We start from the raw sequence: 15503 nt of genomic DNA, 5'->3' as shown, positions 1-15503 counted from the left end.
GGCTGAAAAGTAGGGATGATCTGAGCGTTCTGACCTAACAGCAGCAGTCAAGCACCCAGCTAACGTTAGCTAGCTTGCTAGCTACTTCCAGATACAAATGAGAGAATGGCTTACTCTGACCATTTTTACTCACCATAGCAGAGCTGGTTAGGCTGTTTTTATGTTATCCAGAGCGTTGGTGACTGCAACTGTGCTGCTGGCAACAATTTAGTTATTCGTCAGCTATTTTGCGCTCTGTTACACTCAGACGAGAGTGCTCTGATATTGGAGTAGATAGACGTAGCTGGTAAATTCGCTCTGGCTATCGACAGTTGTTGCAGTGACATCATAAACATTCTATTGAAATAGTTAGTCTTTTGTTTAGACATGTAGCTAGCTAAACAATGAGCTATAATCCCAGCTCATAATGTTACTACCCTGCATGAATTTGCAGGTAACTAACCAACCAGGTTCAATGTTAGCTAGCTAACATTAGGATATAACTACCAATGCAAATGGCTCTGAGATACAAATAATATTACTACACAGGCCTCCCGAGTGGCGCTGTGCGGCTTCGCTGGGTTGTGTTTCGGAGGACGTACAGCTCTCCACCTTTGCCTCTGCCTCTCCCGAGTCTGTGTGTGTCTCTGTCTCTGATACACGTAACATTTCTACTACGTGATATCTTTCAAAAAAAGCCACATTAGAAACTACCTACACATACTGACCAGCTCATAATATAGACCGAAGTGTGCTACATGGCAGACCAATCCGAACTCCTCTCTCGACATGTCCAGCCAACTCATTATCTCAGCCAATCATGGATAGCGGGAAGGTTGCAGACTTTTTCCATGGCTAAACCAACTAGGCCTGTAATTTAACAATTGTATTCATATTTACAGATGGCATACATGTTTGATATTAAGGCACATGAAAGACCATATGTTCCAGAAGGCATTTCTGCCCCAAAACTAATTTTGATAAAAATATTTCAAGACTTTTTGTGCACAGTGCGTACAGAATTATCTTGGGTTATTTGAGCATAGCGGTCAGAATATTGGTGTGGAGGAAGGAGTCTTACATGCTCACATCAAGCACACAATCTCTTTTAGGCTTTACCTTAAGACAAAAGAAGGGAAAGTGTTTTTCATAGAAATATTTTCTTTTTTTGATAAAGATATAGTACACACTGTTCTCTACCGGGCTGGGAAGAGCGAGTGCAAGCTGATGAACTTAATTGCTGTGGACACAGCATTCAGTTAGCAACCACAGAGGAAATACTGTGTAATCGATGAGAATAGAGCCACAGCACAGCTTTCAAGATGTGTGCTGATGTAGTTTGGAATTAGTTTGTAAAAGTGATATGCTATGCCTAGTTGATTTTCATATGCTTCAGACGGGGCTTTATTTGAAATGGCATTAAGCCCGAGACTGCCTGGCTGTCACCCCGAGCAGTTGACTCATACATAATGTCAATGACCTCAGTGTTCCTATTTACCCTGTTTTGCTCTCCAATTAAATGTGTAGCCTAATTGATGACTAACGTAAGGCTCATCCTTTGCGGTCCTTTATACATTAGTTACCAAAACGTTTCGGATTGTATCACACAAACCCAAGGCTTTTCATTTAGCATGTTTAGAATTCCCACAGGGACCAGCACAAAAAAATAATTGAAATGTATGTACTCTGTACTGTAAGTCGCTCTGGATAAGAGCATCTGCTAAATTACTCAAATGTAGAATATGCAAACCGAAAGCACAGCTAAATATGCTAAAACTGCTTGGTCATAAACATTTAATAATTTTACACATGGTCTCCTCAGTGATCTAATGCTCTCTCTGTTTCCCCTGACAACAGTATATCAAGATCCCCGCCCCGTCCCCAGAGGCCCCAGATGCACTCCGGGTCTTCTCCTTCTACCTGTCCAGTGATAGCAAGGACAAACCTCAGGCCAGCTTTGACTGCATCCACCAGCATGTCTCAGGGTAAGCCCACTCTACTGTTTTCAGTCAACCACAGATGGAATTCAAAGCCAGTTCACAGTAGAGCTGGGACGATAAACCAAACATTTTCGACACCGATCACTTATTGTAGACATTTTGCTGATATTGTATATTACGAAAAGTAGCCTATACTAGAGAAATGTAAAATATGAAATGAATTACGTTTGCTAATATGGGTGTTGTTAATTGGACAATTGATGGCTACAACCATCAAACTAGTAGTAGTAGGTTAAAGGATAATTTAAAGAACAGTGGTGCTCATTTTTATTAACTTATTGTATTTATTGTTATGGTATCAATTCAGGCAGTTTATCATGATATGTATTTGTGCCCATATCGCCCCAACTAGTTCAGTCAGATTGGGACCACAGGGAATTTTGAGACACTGCTCTCTCTCTCTCTCGCTCTATCTTTCATTGCTAACGCAAGTAACCCTTGTCCCCATGTGACTGACCGCTAGAAACCAATGACAGCTTATCCCAGACTGTTTTTCTTACCATGTATAGTTCAGTCTTATTTTTGAACTACTCATAACCTCTGACCTTTTGAAGTAAGCACTATTTGTTGAGGTCTTGTTTTTCCTTTGAGTTACTGTAAGCACCTATTTAGCGTGCTGTGTTCCTGAAGTTTGAATGCTGGTGTATTAGTATTTCATATTTTATTAGGATCCCCATTAGCTGTTGCTTCAGCAACAGCTACTATTCCTGGGGTCCACACAAAAAACAATCTACTCAAAATACTCTGTCAAAGTTCATTAATAGAAATGACATAACTAAAATATTCAGCCCATATGTTCAGGCATGTCTAAATTAGTTTAGGAATAACATTTGTCTTAAAAAAATGACATAAGTTACATGGACTCACTCTGTGTGAAATAATAGGGGTTGACATAATTTTTTTGAATGACTAACCCTTCCTCTGTCCCCCCCCATACATACAGTCAGTCAAGTATTGAATTCCATGCACAGATTCAACTACAAACCCATAAAGAAGGGCAGTGATTGTTAGATGGGTAACAATAACAAATCAGACATTGAATATCTCTTTTAAGCATAATCAAGTTAATAATTATGCTGTGGATTATGTATTAAACCACCCAGACACGTCAAAGATACAGTTGTCCTTCTAAACTGAGCTGCAGGACAGGAATGAAACTGCTCAGGGATGTCACCATGAGGCCGTTGGTGATTTTAAAACAGAGTTCAGTGGCTGTGATGGGAGAGAACTGTGGATGGATCAACATTGTAGTGACTCCACAATAATGACTTAAATTACATAGTGAAAAGAAGAATACACACATATACAAAATAAATAGAAAACCTGCATCTTGTTTGCAACAAGGCTCTCTAAAGTAATACTGCAGAAAAACACTACAAAGGAATACACTTTATCGGTGCAAAGGAGGACAGAGCACGTCCCCATTCTCATCGACGGGGCTGTAGTGGAGCAGGTTGAGAGCTTCAAGTTCCTTGGCGTCCACATCACCAACAAACTAACATGGTCCAAGCACACCAAGACAGTCGTGAAGAGGGCACGACAAAGCCTATTCCCCCTCAGGAGACTGAAAAGATTTGGCATGGGTCCTCAGATCCTGAAAGTTCTACAGCTGCACCATTGAGAGCATCCCGACTTGTTGCATTACTGCCTGGTATGGCAACTACTCGGCCTCCAACCGCAAGGCACTAGGGGGTTGTGTGTACTGCCCAGTACATCACTGGGGCCAAGCTTCCTGCCATCCAGGACCTCTATACCAGGCGGTGTCAGAGGAAGGCCCTAAAAATTGTCAGAATCCAGCCTCCCAAGTCATCGACTGTTCTCTTTGCTACCGCACAAGTGGTACCAATGCACAAAGTTTGATACCAACAGGACCTTGAACAGCTTCTACCCCCAAGCCATAAGACTACTAAATAGCTGACCAAATAGTCACCCAAACTATCTGCATTGACCCTTTTTGCACTAACTCTTGACTCATTAAATATGCTGCAGCTACTGTTTTATCTATCCTGTTGCCAAGTCACTTTACCCCAACCTATATCTACCTCAATTGCCTTGTAACCCTGCACATCACCTCGGTACTGGTACCCCCTGTATATAGGACAGTTATCGTTACTCATTGTTTATTTATTTATTTGCCTATTTTTCTCTGCATTGTTGGGAAGGGCTGTAAGTAAGCATTTCATTGTTGGTCTACACCTGTTTTTTACGAAGCATGTGACCAATACAATTTGATTTGATTCTGAAAGTAACACACACATTGTTTGACAACGTAACCATTATAATATTACCCAGTTTGAAAAAGTTAAAGTAATCGGAGTACGTAACGTATTATGTGAACAACTACAAATACCTAGGTGTCTGGTTAGACTAAACTCTCCTTCCAGACTCACATCAAACATCTCCAATCCAAAGTTAAATCTAGAATTGGCTTCCTATTTCGCAAAAAAGCATCCTTCATTCATGCTGCCAAACATACCCTTGTAAAACTGACCATCCTACCAATCCTCGACTTCGGTGATGTCATTTACAAAATAACCTCCAATACCCTATTCAATAAATTGGATGCAGTCTATCACAGTGCCATCCGTTTTGTCACCAAAGCCCCATATACTACCCACCACTGCAACCTGTACGCTCTCGTTGGCTGGCCCTCGCTTCATACTCGTCACCAAACCCACTGGCTCCAGGTCATCTACAAGTCTCTGCTAGGTAAAGTCCCCCCTTAGCTTGCTGGTCACCATAGCAGCACCCACCTGTAGCACGCACTCCAGCAGGTATATCTCTCTGGTCACCCCCAAAACCAATTCTTCCTTTGGCCGCCTCTCCTTCCAGTTCTCTGCTGCCAATGACTGGAACGAACTACAAAAATCTCTGAAACTGGAAACACTTATCTCCCTCACTAGCTTTAAGCACCAGCTGTCAGAGCTGCTCACAGATTACTGCACCTGTACGTAGCCCATCTATAATTTAGCCCAAACAACTACCTCTCCCCCTACTGTATTTATTTATTTATTTTGCTCCTTTGCACCCCATTATTTCTCTCTACTTTGCACATTCTTCCACTGCAAATCTACAATTCCAGTGTTTTACTTGCTATATTGTATTTACTTCGCCACCATGGCCTTTTTTTGCCTTTACCTCCCTTATCTCACCTAATTTGCTCACATTGTATATAGAATTATTTTTCTACTTTATTATTGACTGTATGTTTGTTTTACTCCATGTGTAACTCTGTGTTGTTGTATGTGTCAACTGCTTTGGTTTATCTTGGCCAGGTCGCAATTGTAAATGAGAACTTGTTCTCAACTTGCCTACCTGGTTAAATATAGGTGAAATAAATAAATAAAAATTACTTTTGTAACGCGTTACCCGCAACACTGCACATGTTTCGGGTAATGGTGAGATCAGAGAATGGTGAGATCAGTGTTTGTGGTCATTTAGGGGTCAAAGGTAGCTCTGTGCTGCTCTGTTTGCACCGCAGCTCATAGGCATCTTCACTTGTTGTACAGCTTAATGCCATAGGATGTGAGGAATGAGCATGAGGACAGAAGTCAAAGAACCGGTCATGGGAGTGAGGCATATGTCACACGTAGACAGAAACACAAATACATTTTCACGAAATGCTCTATTGAGTGGGAAGTACTGTGTGATATTTTGTACATTACCAGTTGCTGCTATGTGAGTCTGATCCTGTGTTCTCCTCAGGGAGGGCAGGGAGCACCTGGAGGGCCAGGGCAGTATTCAGGACAAGATCACTGTGTGTGCCACTGATGACTCATACCAGATGACCCGAGAGCGCATGTCTCAGGTTGAGAAGGACATCATGAGCAGGTCGGCCATCGAGATCAAACCAGGCACCACACATGGTAAGTCTGCAGTCACAGGCTGCCTTTACCTATGCTGCCTGAGTTGGGTCCAAACCAGCTTCATACTGAGCCCTTTGCTGCCTGGGGATCAAGGGAAAAATAATGGAGGTGTTTAATGTTCTCGGAAAGCTTCTAATCCATCGCCTTCTACCATCTTGTCCTGCTGATAATTGCCATATGGTGTGGAAGTTTTCACATAATTGATCAAAGTACTGGGTTGCAATTATTCATGCGAGAGGGAAGGCCTCTTTTTCTTCTTATTTTCCCTTCATTTTGACCAGATTGCTCAGGCACGTTGCCAACCTGCCTACCAGCTCCATTCATGTGATTGAGTTTGCCAGAAGTATGCACTAACTAGTCTCATGCTGAGTGGATGAAGTTTTGCCTGAGAGTTTAATTACAGTGGCTGCGACTCAATTAGTTTTCATCTATTGAAAAACTGAATCATGTATGCAGATTCTTTGAAGCAAAGGCCATAATTCATCATAAGAACTAATGAAGATGCAAATTAAAACGATGTTTATTTGCGCCACAAAGTAAATAAATAATTGTGGGAGCATACCAGTGCTGTACATGTCTTTACACAGCATCTGAACCAGTGGGACCGTTGGAATGTGCATTAGTTATATTTCATCCAGGAGGAGGGTGTAGACACAGGCATACCTCTGTGTCTTCTGATGGGTTATGTCTTGTTGTCTGAAGGGACATGTTACAGATGCTGTGTATTATAACCTGGACACACATAAAAAATTGCTGCGTTTATGACGTTATACTAGTGGATTTAAGCCACATGGAGCTCATCTTTGCACACACTGACAGTTTTACACATATTGTCTAAAACATAATTACAACATAACATTAATGGTAATTACTGCACAAGCCATTTTCTACAGCTGTTGAAGCAAGCAGCACACATTACCTCCCATGCTCTGCTGCTGAAAATGGGCCTCTTGAGTGTTCTTGCACAACCCTGTTAAATGTAGCTGGCATGTTTGCTGTGTAATATCTCTGCTGAATGAGTACAAAACAAAGAGCTATTTCTTATCCAAATACATCATTTTACATTAAAGTTTATCAAGTAAAAATGTAGAAGTCCACTTGCAGTCTTAGCCTGGGAATATTGACATTGGTTCTCATGTTTCACCAGGTGTAAGGCACACAACTGGGCTCACTTTCCCACAGCATGGACGGGACAGTAAGGTGCCCATATACTTGATATCAAAGGGAACTTAAATGAAAGGGTCATAAACTATACGTCATATGCGCTACGGAGCACACAAACTGACATGTTTCTAAATACATGTTCAGTAGTGATATAAGTATTGGGAAGCTATATCTGGAAACTCATTGGCAGCCCCATCTCCCACCACCTGTATGCTGTGATTACAACTTTGAGGTCGGTTCTGTTTTGGTTGGATTCAGATTTTTTTTTTATCATGGTTTCGATTTGTATTATGTAATAATGACATTACATTGATTTTAGAGATATTTTTATTTATTTTTTTGTTACTTTTACCACTTTTTTTTCCTTCACAATTTTGTGGTATCCATTTGGTAGTTAGTCTTGTCTCCTCGCTGCAACTCCCGTATGGACTCGGGAGAGGTGAATGTCGAGAGCCGTGCGTCCTCCAAAACACAACCCAACCAAGCTGTACTGCTTCTTGACACAATGCCCACTTAACCCGGAAGCCAGCTGCACCAATGTGTTGGAGGAAACACCGTACAGCTGTGTCAGCGTGCACTGCGCCCGGCCCGCCACGCCACAGGAGTCACTAGTGCGCGATGGGACAAGGACATCCCTGCCGGCCTAACCCGTACGACGCTGGGCCAATTGTGCGCCGCCCCATGGGTCTCCCGGCTGCGACAGAGCCTGGACTCGAACCCAGAATGTCTTTTAATAGAAATTCCAAAGCCAAAAGTTGTAAATATTAAATTGCCAAAACATTGAAAATATTCCATTGTCTCTGTCAAGTCCAAATTTGGTAGACATCAGTAGAAAATAGAAAATTGCTAAGAAATAATAAAATATTGCAGTTTTGTATGTAACTTTTAAATATTATTTTGTACTTTTAAGACATTATTTTTAATTCCTTAATGTCATCGTCTCATCTCTGCTCAGGGAGTAGCTGCTGGCCAGCCAGACCATCTAACATTATCTCTGTGGTCCCCGTTCTGTCTTTAGTCATCCTATTTAGCTAGGCTAGCCTGCCTAAGTATGCTACAGAGCTGTCTGACAAAATTTGACTAGTTCTTCAAGGCATACTTTAACAAACTCTCTCCCTCATGTTGTTTTTTATTTTACCTTTATTTAACTAGGCAAGTCACTTAAGAACAAATTCTTATTGTCAATGACGGCTGATTGTCAATGTGGGCTAACTGTCTTGTTCAGGGGCAGAACAACAGATTTTTACCTTGTCAACTCGGGGATTCGAGTCCAACGCTCTAACCACTAGGCTGCCTGCCGCCCCTGAACAAGTCCTCTCTCATGCGGTCTGTGCGTATCTAACCTAACATAGTAAGTGTAAAATTGTATCCATCTGTCCAAGCCTGAAAAAACAGACTCAATGTATAATGGTAATTTTAGTTTTATTTAACCTTTTATTTTAACAGGGAAGACATATTGAGACCTACACTATATATGCGAAAGTATGTGGACACCCCTTCAAATTAGTATATTTAGCTATTTCAGCCACACCTGTTGCTGACAGGTGTATAAAATCGAGCACACAGCCATGCAATCTCCATAGGGAAACATTGGCAGTAGAATGGCCTTACTGAAGAGCTCAGTGACTTTCAACATGGCACCGTCATGGGATGCCACCTTTCCAACAAGTCAGTTCGTCAAATTTCTGCCCTGCTAGAGCTGCCCCGGTCAACTGTAAGTGCTGTTATTCTGAAGTGGAAACATGTAGGAACAACAACGGCTCAGCCGCGAAGTGGTAGGCCACTGAAGCTCACAGAACGGGACCACCGAGTGCTGAAGCACGTAGTGCGTAAAAATTGTCTGTCCTCTGTTGCAACACTCGCTACCGAGTTCCAAACTGCTTCTGGAAGCAACGTCAGGACAATAACTGTCAATCGGGAGCTTCATGAAATGGGTTTTCAAGTCCAAACAACCGCACACAAGCCTAAGATCACCATGCGCGATGCCAAGCGTCGGCTGGAGTGGTGTAAAGCTCGCCGTCATTAGACTCTGGAGCAGTGGAAGCGCGTTCTCTGGAGTGATGAATCACGCTTCACCATCTGGCAGTACAACGGACGAATCTGGGTTTGGCGGATGCCAGGAGAACGCTACCTGCTGAATGCATAGTGCCAATTGTAAAGATTGGTGGAGAAGGAATAATGGTCTTGGGCTGTTTTTCATGGTTCAGGCTAGGCCCCTGAAAGGAAATCTTAATGCTACAGCATACAATGACATTCTAGATGATTTTGTGGCAACAGTATGGGGAAGGCCCTTTCCTGTTTCAGCATGACAATGCCATTGTCCACAATGTGAGGTCCATACAGAAATGGTTTGTTGAGATTGGTGTGGAAGAACTTGACTTGCCTTCACAGAGCCCTGACCTCAACCCCATCGAACACCTTTGGGATGAATTGGAACGCTGACTGCGAAGCCAGACCTAATCGCCCAACATCAGTGCTTGACCTCACTGATACTCTTGTGGCTGGATGGAAGTAAGTCCCCGCAGGAATGTCCCAACATCTAATGGAAAGCCTTCCCAGAAGAGCTGTTATAGCAGCAAAGGGGGGACCAACTCCATACTAATGGCCATGATTTTGGAATGAGATGTTTGACGAGCAGGTGTCCACATACTTTTTGTCATGCAGTGTATGTCTCTTACAAATGCGCCCTGTATATACAGCATAAATATACACATACCCAAACCTATATCAGGCATGGTAATTAACTGAAAAACAGTTAATTTTGGTCATGCAGTGTATTTGTGTAGGAATGTATATATTTTTTTGTGCTTCCCATGACTGTTTTTGTATTTAGAGATCGATTGGGTATAATGTGTATATTTACGTTGTGTATACAGGGCGCATTTGTAAAAGAGATCTAAGTCCCCAATCAATACTTTAAATTGCCTGAACCGCACCAGAACGTCAAGATGAAATGTATTTACATTTTTGGCCCAGCAATAAGGTGCATTAAAACTAAAAGCAGATTTACCTAGCTCAGCGGAGACCATAGGAACCTCATTAACTAATCCTGTGAACGGGTTAGGCAACTCGGGTGTCTATACTTCAACTGCAAAGTTAGATAAGATGGAATTTTATGAAGTAGTGCCTTGTAAACAAAAAGGGAAAAATGTAGAGATCTATGGGTCTTTAGTGAAGTCCAGCCAATCTTTTGATGCAGTGATGAGTAAAAAAATGAAGGGCACTATGGTAGATGCATCCAAAGGTTTAAGAGTAGTAGCAACTGGACTTGGATAAATAATATTACCATACTCAAGAACAGATAAAAAGGTAGACTGAATAATCTGCTTCCTGTTGCTTTTCTTTAGAAACGCCGACTTTAAATCTTAGCTTCTTTACCAGCTCATCTACAGTATGATTTATTTTTTTAAACGTCAAATCTATATCAATCCAAATGCCTAAGTATTTATATGCGGCAACACGTTCAATTGGAGAAGCATCTAATGAGTGAACATGTAGTTCATCTGAAACATTCTCAGGAGAGTTTGAAAACAACACGTGAGACACTACACCTAGTTAATTACCACATTTCTGCGCTGAACTAGGTTGAACATTTGCTTAATGTAAACTACAACTCCCATCAGTTCAGCGTCCCACATAGTTCTTGACTTGATTTCTCTCGTGAATGATTTGATTTCACCCTAGAGAAAGGGCGCGTTGGGCTCATAAAATAAAATACTACGTGGAATTCAAGTAATGAACCGACATTAGTCAATTAACTTAGTTGTTTAATTAATAACCGAAAACCCCCCCAAAATGTCTGTTAATCGCTCAGCACTAGCTAGTATTGAGGTTAAGAAAGGTTAGGCTTGGTTAGTCCAGTTATGGTTGGGTCTGGTTAGACTCATTTATCTGGTAAGGAGAACATCAGGTAGGACATGCCAATACACCCAAGGAGTGAGGAATACCACAAACTGTGTGCTGTCTTTCAGATGAGATGATAAGCCAAGATCATAATTCTCTGTGATCACTAAAGATCCTATGGCACTTAATGCTAGAGTAGAACTTAACCCCGCCCTCCTGGCTAAACTCCAACCTGGGAACCATGGAGAACTCATCCTAAGCCTGTTATATGCTCACTAACTACTCACTTCTCTGCTTGGTCTGGTGTCAGTCTGACGTACATTACATATTGTTGTAATGCATTACACCTTGGTGACAGATTGGATGAGGAACACCCGATAATCTCAAACTGAGTTATGATGGTCTTCGGTGTAACTATACATGTTGGATGAATACTACTGTTGTGGTTTCAATGTGATAGTCATGTTTTGATACACCAATGTTTATCTAGTTTAGGGTTGTCACGATACCAGTATCGCAATACTACAATACCTTATTTTCCATGGCAAACAGGAGAACACAAAGCAAACGTAACTCTTTGGTCCTTTAAAAAAGCTAGCATGGAAAATAAATGTGATTCTGGGTGACAATATAAGGCAGCTTGTTTCCAACAATAGGACTCAGGAAATTTAGTCCGCTTCATGTTTTGTTTCCTTGCAACGATACCTTTTGAGTATCGCGATACTGGTATTGTGACAACCCTAATCTATTTTATTTACTGTTTTTGATTTTGTACGCCATGATGTTGAACAAATGTTTTTTTACAAACAAGGAAAACAACCCATATCATATTTCTGAAAAGCAACTTATGTTTCAGTCAAGCATGTGCAGTTCTGCTGGTTTTATGTAAAGGCTATACAGAAGACAGAATAGCGTTTTACACACTTTCCCATAACCAACTACATGACAAGCAGATTTAATTTATTGTTAGCGTCTAGTCGCTGCTTGTTTAAAATGAGGCAATACAGGCTATTTCTCTACACGACAGGAAGATATTGGACTGTAAAATGTATGCGTCTTGAACCAGGGTAGCTGTTACGACAAGCTCTCGAAACTACATTGCATTTGGCAAAAGCAGAGATTTACCCTCAGGCCCAGAGTTGATTAAAAAAAAATAGTTTGTTGCTGGGGTTCATATTATATGTTGATGATATTGTCATTTTTCACATTAAGAAAATGTCATGAATTGTATGTATAATGTTTAATGCATAAGAATAGAGACATTTTGGTGAGTTGTTATTCAATATCTTTAACATTATTACATTCCAGTTGTGCAACAACTATGGCCTTTTTAGAAATGTGAAATTGAGTGCATGGAGCCAAATAATTTACATACTCCGTAAAATACTATTTAGATTAGGTTTAGATATGACACTCTAGCTCCCTGGTGGCACAGCGGTCTAAGGCGCTGCATCTCAGTGCTAGAGGCATCGCTACACACCCTGGTTCGATTCCAGGCACCACAGGCCGTGATTGGGAGTCCTATAGAGCAGCCCACAATTGGCCCAGCGTCCTTTGGGTTTGGCCGGGGTAGGCCGTCATTGTAAATAATAATTTATTCTTAACTGACTTGCCAAGTTAAATAAAATATAATAGATCAACTCTTTCACGTACAATACTTTACGTAATGCAGTAGATGCATGATACCAGAACCACACTGCTCCCACGTAGAGGCTGTGCTTTTCATCCTATAGCAACCTTGAAAGCAGATCTTAAACGTTTAATGAGATTAGGTTGGGAGATACATGTACATACAGTAAAAGCACCACCATGTCCTGCTGGCTTGGAGCCAGGTTAATTAGTGCTGCAACAGGAGAAATGGTCTCTGTGTGTGAGTGAGCAAGGTGCTTTAGTTTCCATGCTCCTCTGTTTGCACAGGAACTGGCTAACCTCACTGTCAACCCTTTCACTGCACTCCGAGCCTGGTGCTGCGTACCAACACTTAACGCTTCGATCACACCGACAGCGTCATTGCGGTTTGGTACACTAGAATTGCATTCATTTCCAATGAAAGGATGCGTTTGTCTTGGAGCAGTGTGTTGCAGTTGCAGTGCGTTCGGTGTGGTGCATGCATTGGATTTATCGAACGTACGCGTCAAACCTGTATGTGTAGACGGCTTGACAGAAACGGTAGCAGAAGGTGAATGTTGAACTTTTGTTGAATGTTGAACGCTATTTCCTACTAGGGACACAAGGTGCCATTCCTGTGTGCAGTATAAGAAGGTAGCTTTTATGACGAAAAGATAGTTTGTAAGTGACTAAATATTTTTCTCGTCAAATGGCGCCTCTCTGTGCATCTCCTTTTCTCTGTCAGGTAAATGTGTGAAGATCCAGAGGAAGCAGGGCCTGTCGTCAGGCATGGACAGCAGCAGCAACAAGCACTCCCCTAACAACAAGAAGAGCGGGGCCCCCAGCCCAGTAGCCCTCAGGCCCCTGAGAGACCGCATCATCCACGTCCTGGCCTTAAAGCCCTACAGGAAGCCTGAGCTGCTGTTGTGGCTGGAGAGGGAGAGGGCCACTCCCAAGGACAAGACTGACCTGGGAGCAGTACTGGATGAGGTGAGACCTGTAGAACGCAACACGGCACAACACTAAAACTGTACTCAGATACTAGGCTGCAGATAAATGTACATGGTAGGTGCTGGTTTCACTAAGTGGAGATATAACTCAATAATGCACAACTTTTGCATATTGTATTCCAATTGTAATGCATTTGAAATGAATAAACAATCTATTTTGTAAATGAAACATTTGAAACATCACAGCAACTTTCACGTTGAAAGAAAGGACAGGGTCTTTAAAAGTGCCTCTGAGATTCAGCTGCATCTATAAGCAATTCTAAATCCCTCCAGGGATTCCAAATGGAAACACTGTAGAGTAGCCGCTCTGTCTCCCTCGCTCGCTCTCTACAGCCACTCAGAATCTAATGCTAATGGCTCCTTTTACAACCAAATGTTGAGCAGCTAAGTGATCTCAGTTGGTATATTTGAGGTGTACTTCCTGTTCTGGGTATGTTTGGGAGTCCCAGTGCAGTCATACAAGGAGCGACTGTGTCGCTGCTGCTACTGCCTCTACTGGTAGCTGTAATTAGAGCTGTGCTTTAATTATGTCTGGAGGAGAAGACGGTGTTTCCACCGGGGAGGGTGGGGTGTCTCCAGGCAGGCCAGTACTACTCTGACAAATGGTTGTCTGTCACAGAGGCTCTCTGGGTAGACTAGATTTGGTACTGTATTTGTGACTAACTTGGCACAATGCTAGTGTAATTGCTGTGTTTGCTATCAATTACTTTAATGGTGAACAATGTATAATTATTCTGACAGCCTGCCAGTTGAGCCTTTCTTTTAACCGGGGTCAAAAGTCTATTTAATGCTACAGGGACAGAGGGTTCAAATGTGTTTGTCATTGATTTGCAGGTTGCTAAACTGAACCACAAAGATCACAGCTTTACTCTGAAGGATGAGTTCTACAGGCTTGTCCAAAAGGATTGGCCCGGTTACCTGGAGGAAGAGAAGCCGCTCATCCATAGGCTCCTGGCCAGGTGGGTGTGGCTTGTACTTCTACTCACCTGTCTTCTCTACCATCAGACTCTCCTTCACATTTTCACCACTGAATATTTAAATATTTACCTGTGTCATCATGTTGGTGTCATGGCGGAGAGTCCCATAGTCTGTAGTTTATCTTCATTTAACCTTTTAAGCGTCAGTAATTGGATGATTACCTCTCCTCAGTAGCGGGATGCTCTGATGCTTTTTGACAACGTGCTGGCGTTGAGACTGCAGGCCTACTGGATTACTGTGGCAGGCCGCTGTGATCATGGTGAAAGGAGAGACTCTAAATGACTATTTCTCTGCACAGATGAATTTCTTAATGGGCACATCAAAGCGGGGAGAGAAATATTCTCTGCTTGGTGTTGTCAAATAGCATTAATGTAGAGGAAGGTAGCATGGCTGAGCTGTTCAGAATGAGAGTGGACGTCATCCCACGTTAAGTACGTGTCCTATCCTGCCACTGGTCAGTTAAGGGGTGGGTTTCATAAGCTTTTTGGATGGACCTCCTGCCTGCTTATTGTTTCCATTCTGTTTACACTACTCAGATGTTCTAAAGAGAGCTCTGAATGGAAGTGGACATGTTGTTTTGCTGCATGTACAGGGCAAGGTAGCTGTTGATGTGGCTCATCAGTGTATGACCGTCTTTTTTTTAAACCAATTGTTTTTGATATCAGAGCCTTTCCTTATAGTTTATCCCAGAAAGCAACCATATTGCTGGAAGCCTAGTCTGTCAGAGGGTCTCATGTCTGGAATGTCCTGAAAGCCAGTGGTGCTTCCAGGAGATTCCATTGATCATGTAGTTGAAAAGGTCATGTGGCTGCTGTGGGAGGTATGATGGACCTCTGATTTCAGTGAGGTTTCTGTGAGGAAGGAGCTGGAGGAAGCAGATTGCCAGTGGAGAGAGGAGTGTTTGGCCTAACAGAGCCTGCATCTGGCACCATTGTTCTCCTCACTGAAGTGACTGGACACCGCTCTGTCTTAGTGCTTGCCTCTTGCAGATGTAATCTGTGTTCTGTAACCTAGAAACACTACATACAGCCTAACACTTTGAAACATGCTGAAAA

The 15503-nt window shown here is 42.2% G+C and overlaps 1 protein-coding gene across 1 annotated transcript in view; it reads left to right on the top strand.

The window, feature by feature from the left end:
* LOC120053997 (RNA polymerase II elongation factor ELL2-like) overlaps positions 1–15503 on the top strand; it is a 48331-nt gene that overhangs the window by 18858 nt on the left and 13970 nt on the right. Inside the window, exons 3-6 of the mRNA XM_039001349.1 lie at positions 1837–1964; positions 5685–5845; positions 13206–13450; positions 14305–14429. Coding sequence (XP_038857277.1) covers positions 1837–1964; positions 5685–5845; positions 13206–13450; positions 14305–14429 — 659 coding nt within the window. The remainder of the gene's footprint in view (positions 1–1836; positions 1965–5684; positions 5846–13205; positions 13451–14304; positions 14430–15503) is intronic.

The sequence above is a fragment of the Salvelinus namaycush genome, chromosome 9 (assembly GCF_016432855.1).
Source record: "Salvelinus namaycush isolate Seneca chromosome 9, SaNama_1.0, whole genome shotgun sequence".
NCBI classification, from domain to species: domain Eukaryota; kingdom Metazoa; phylum Chordata; class Actinopteri; order Salmoniformes; family Salmonidae; genus Salvelinus; species Salvelinus namaycush.
Note: the sequence above shows the minus strand (reverse complement) of the source record. Positions and strands in the feature narration are given on the sequence as shown.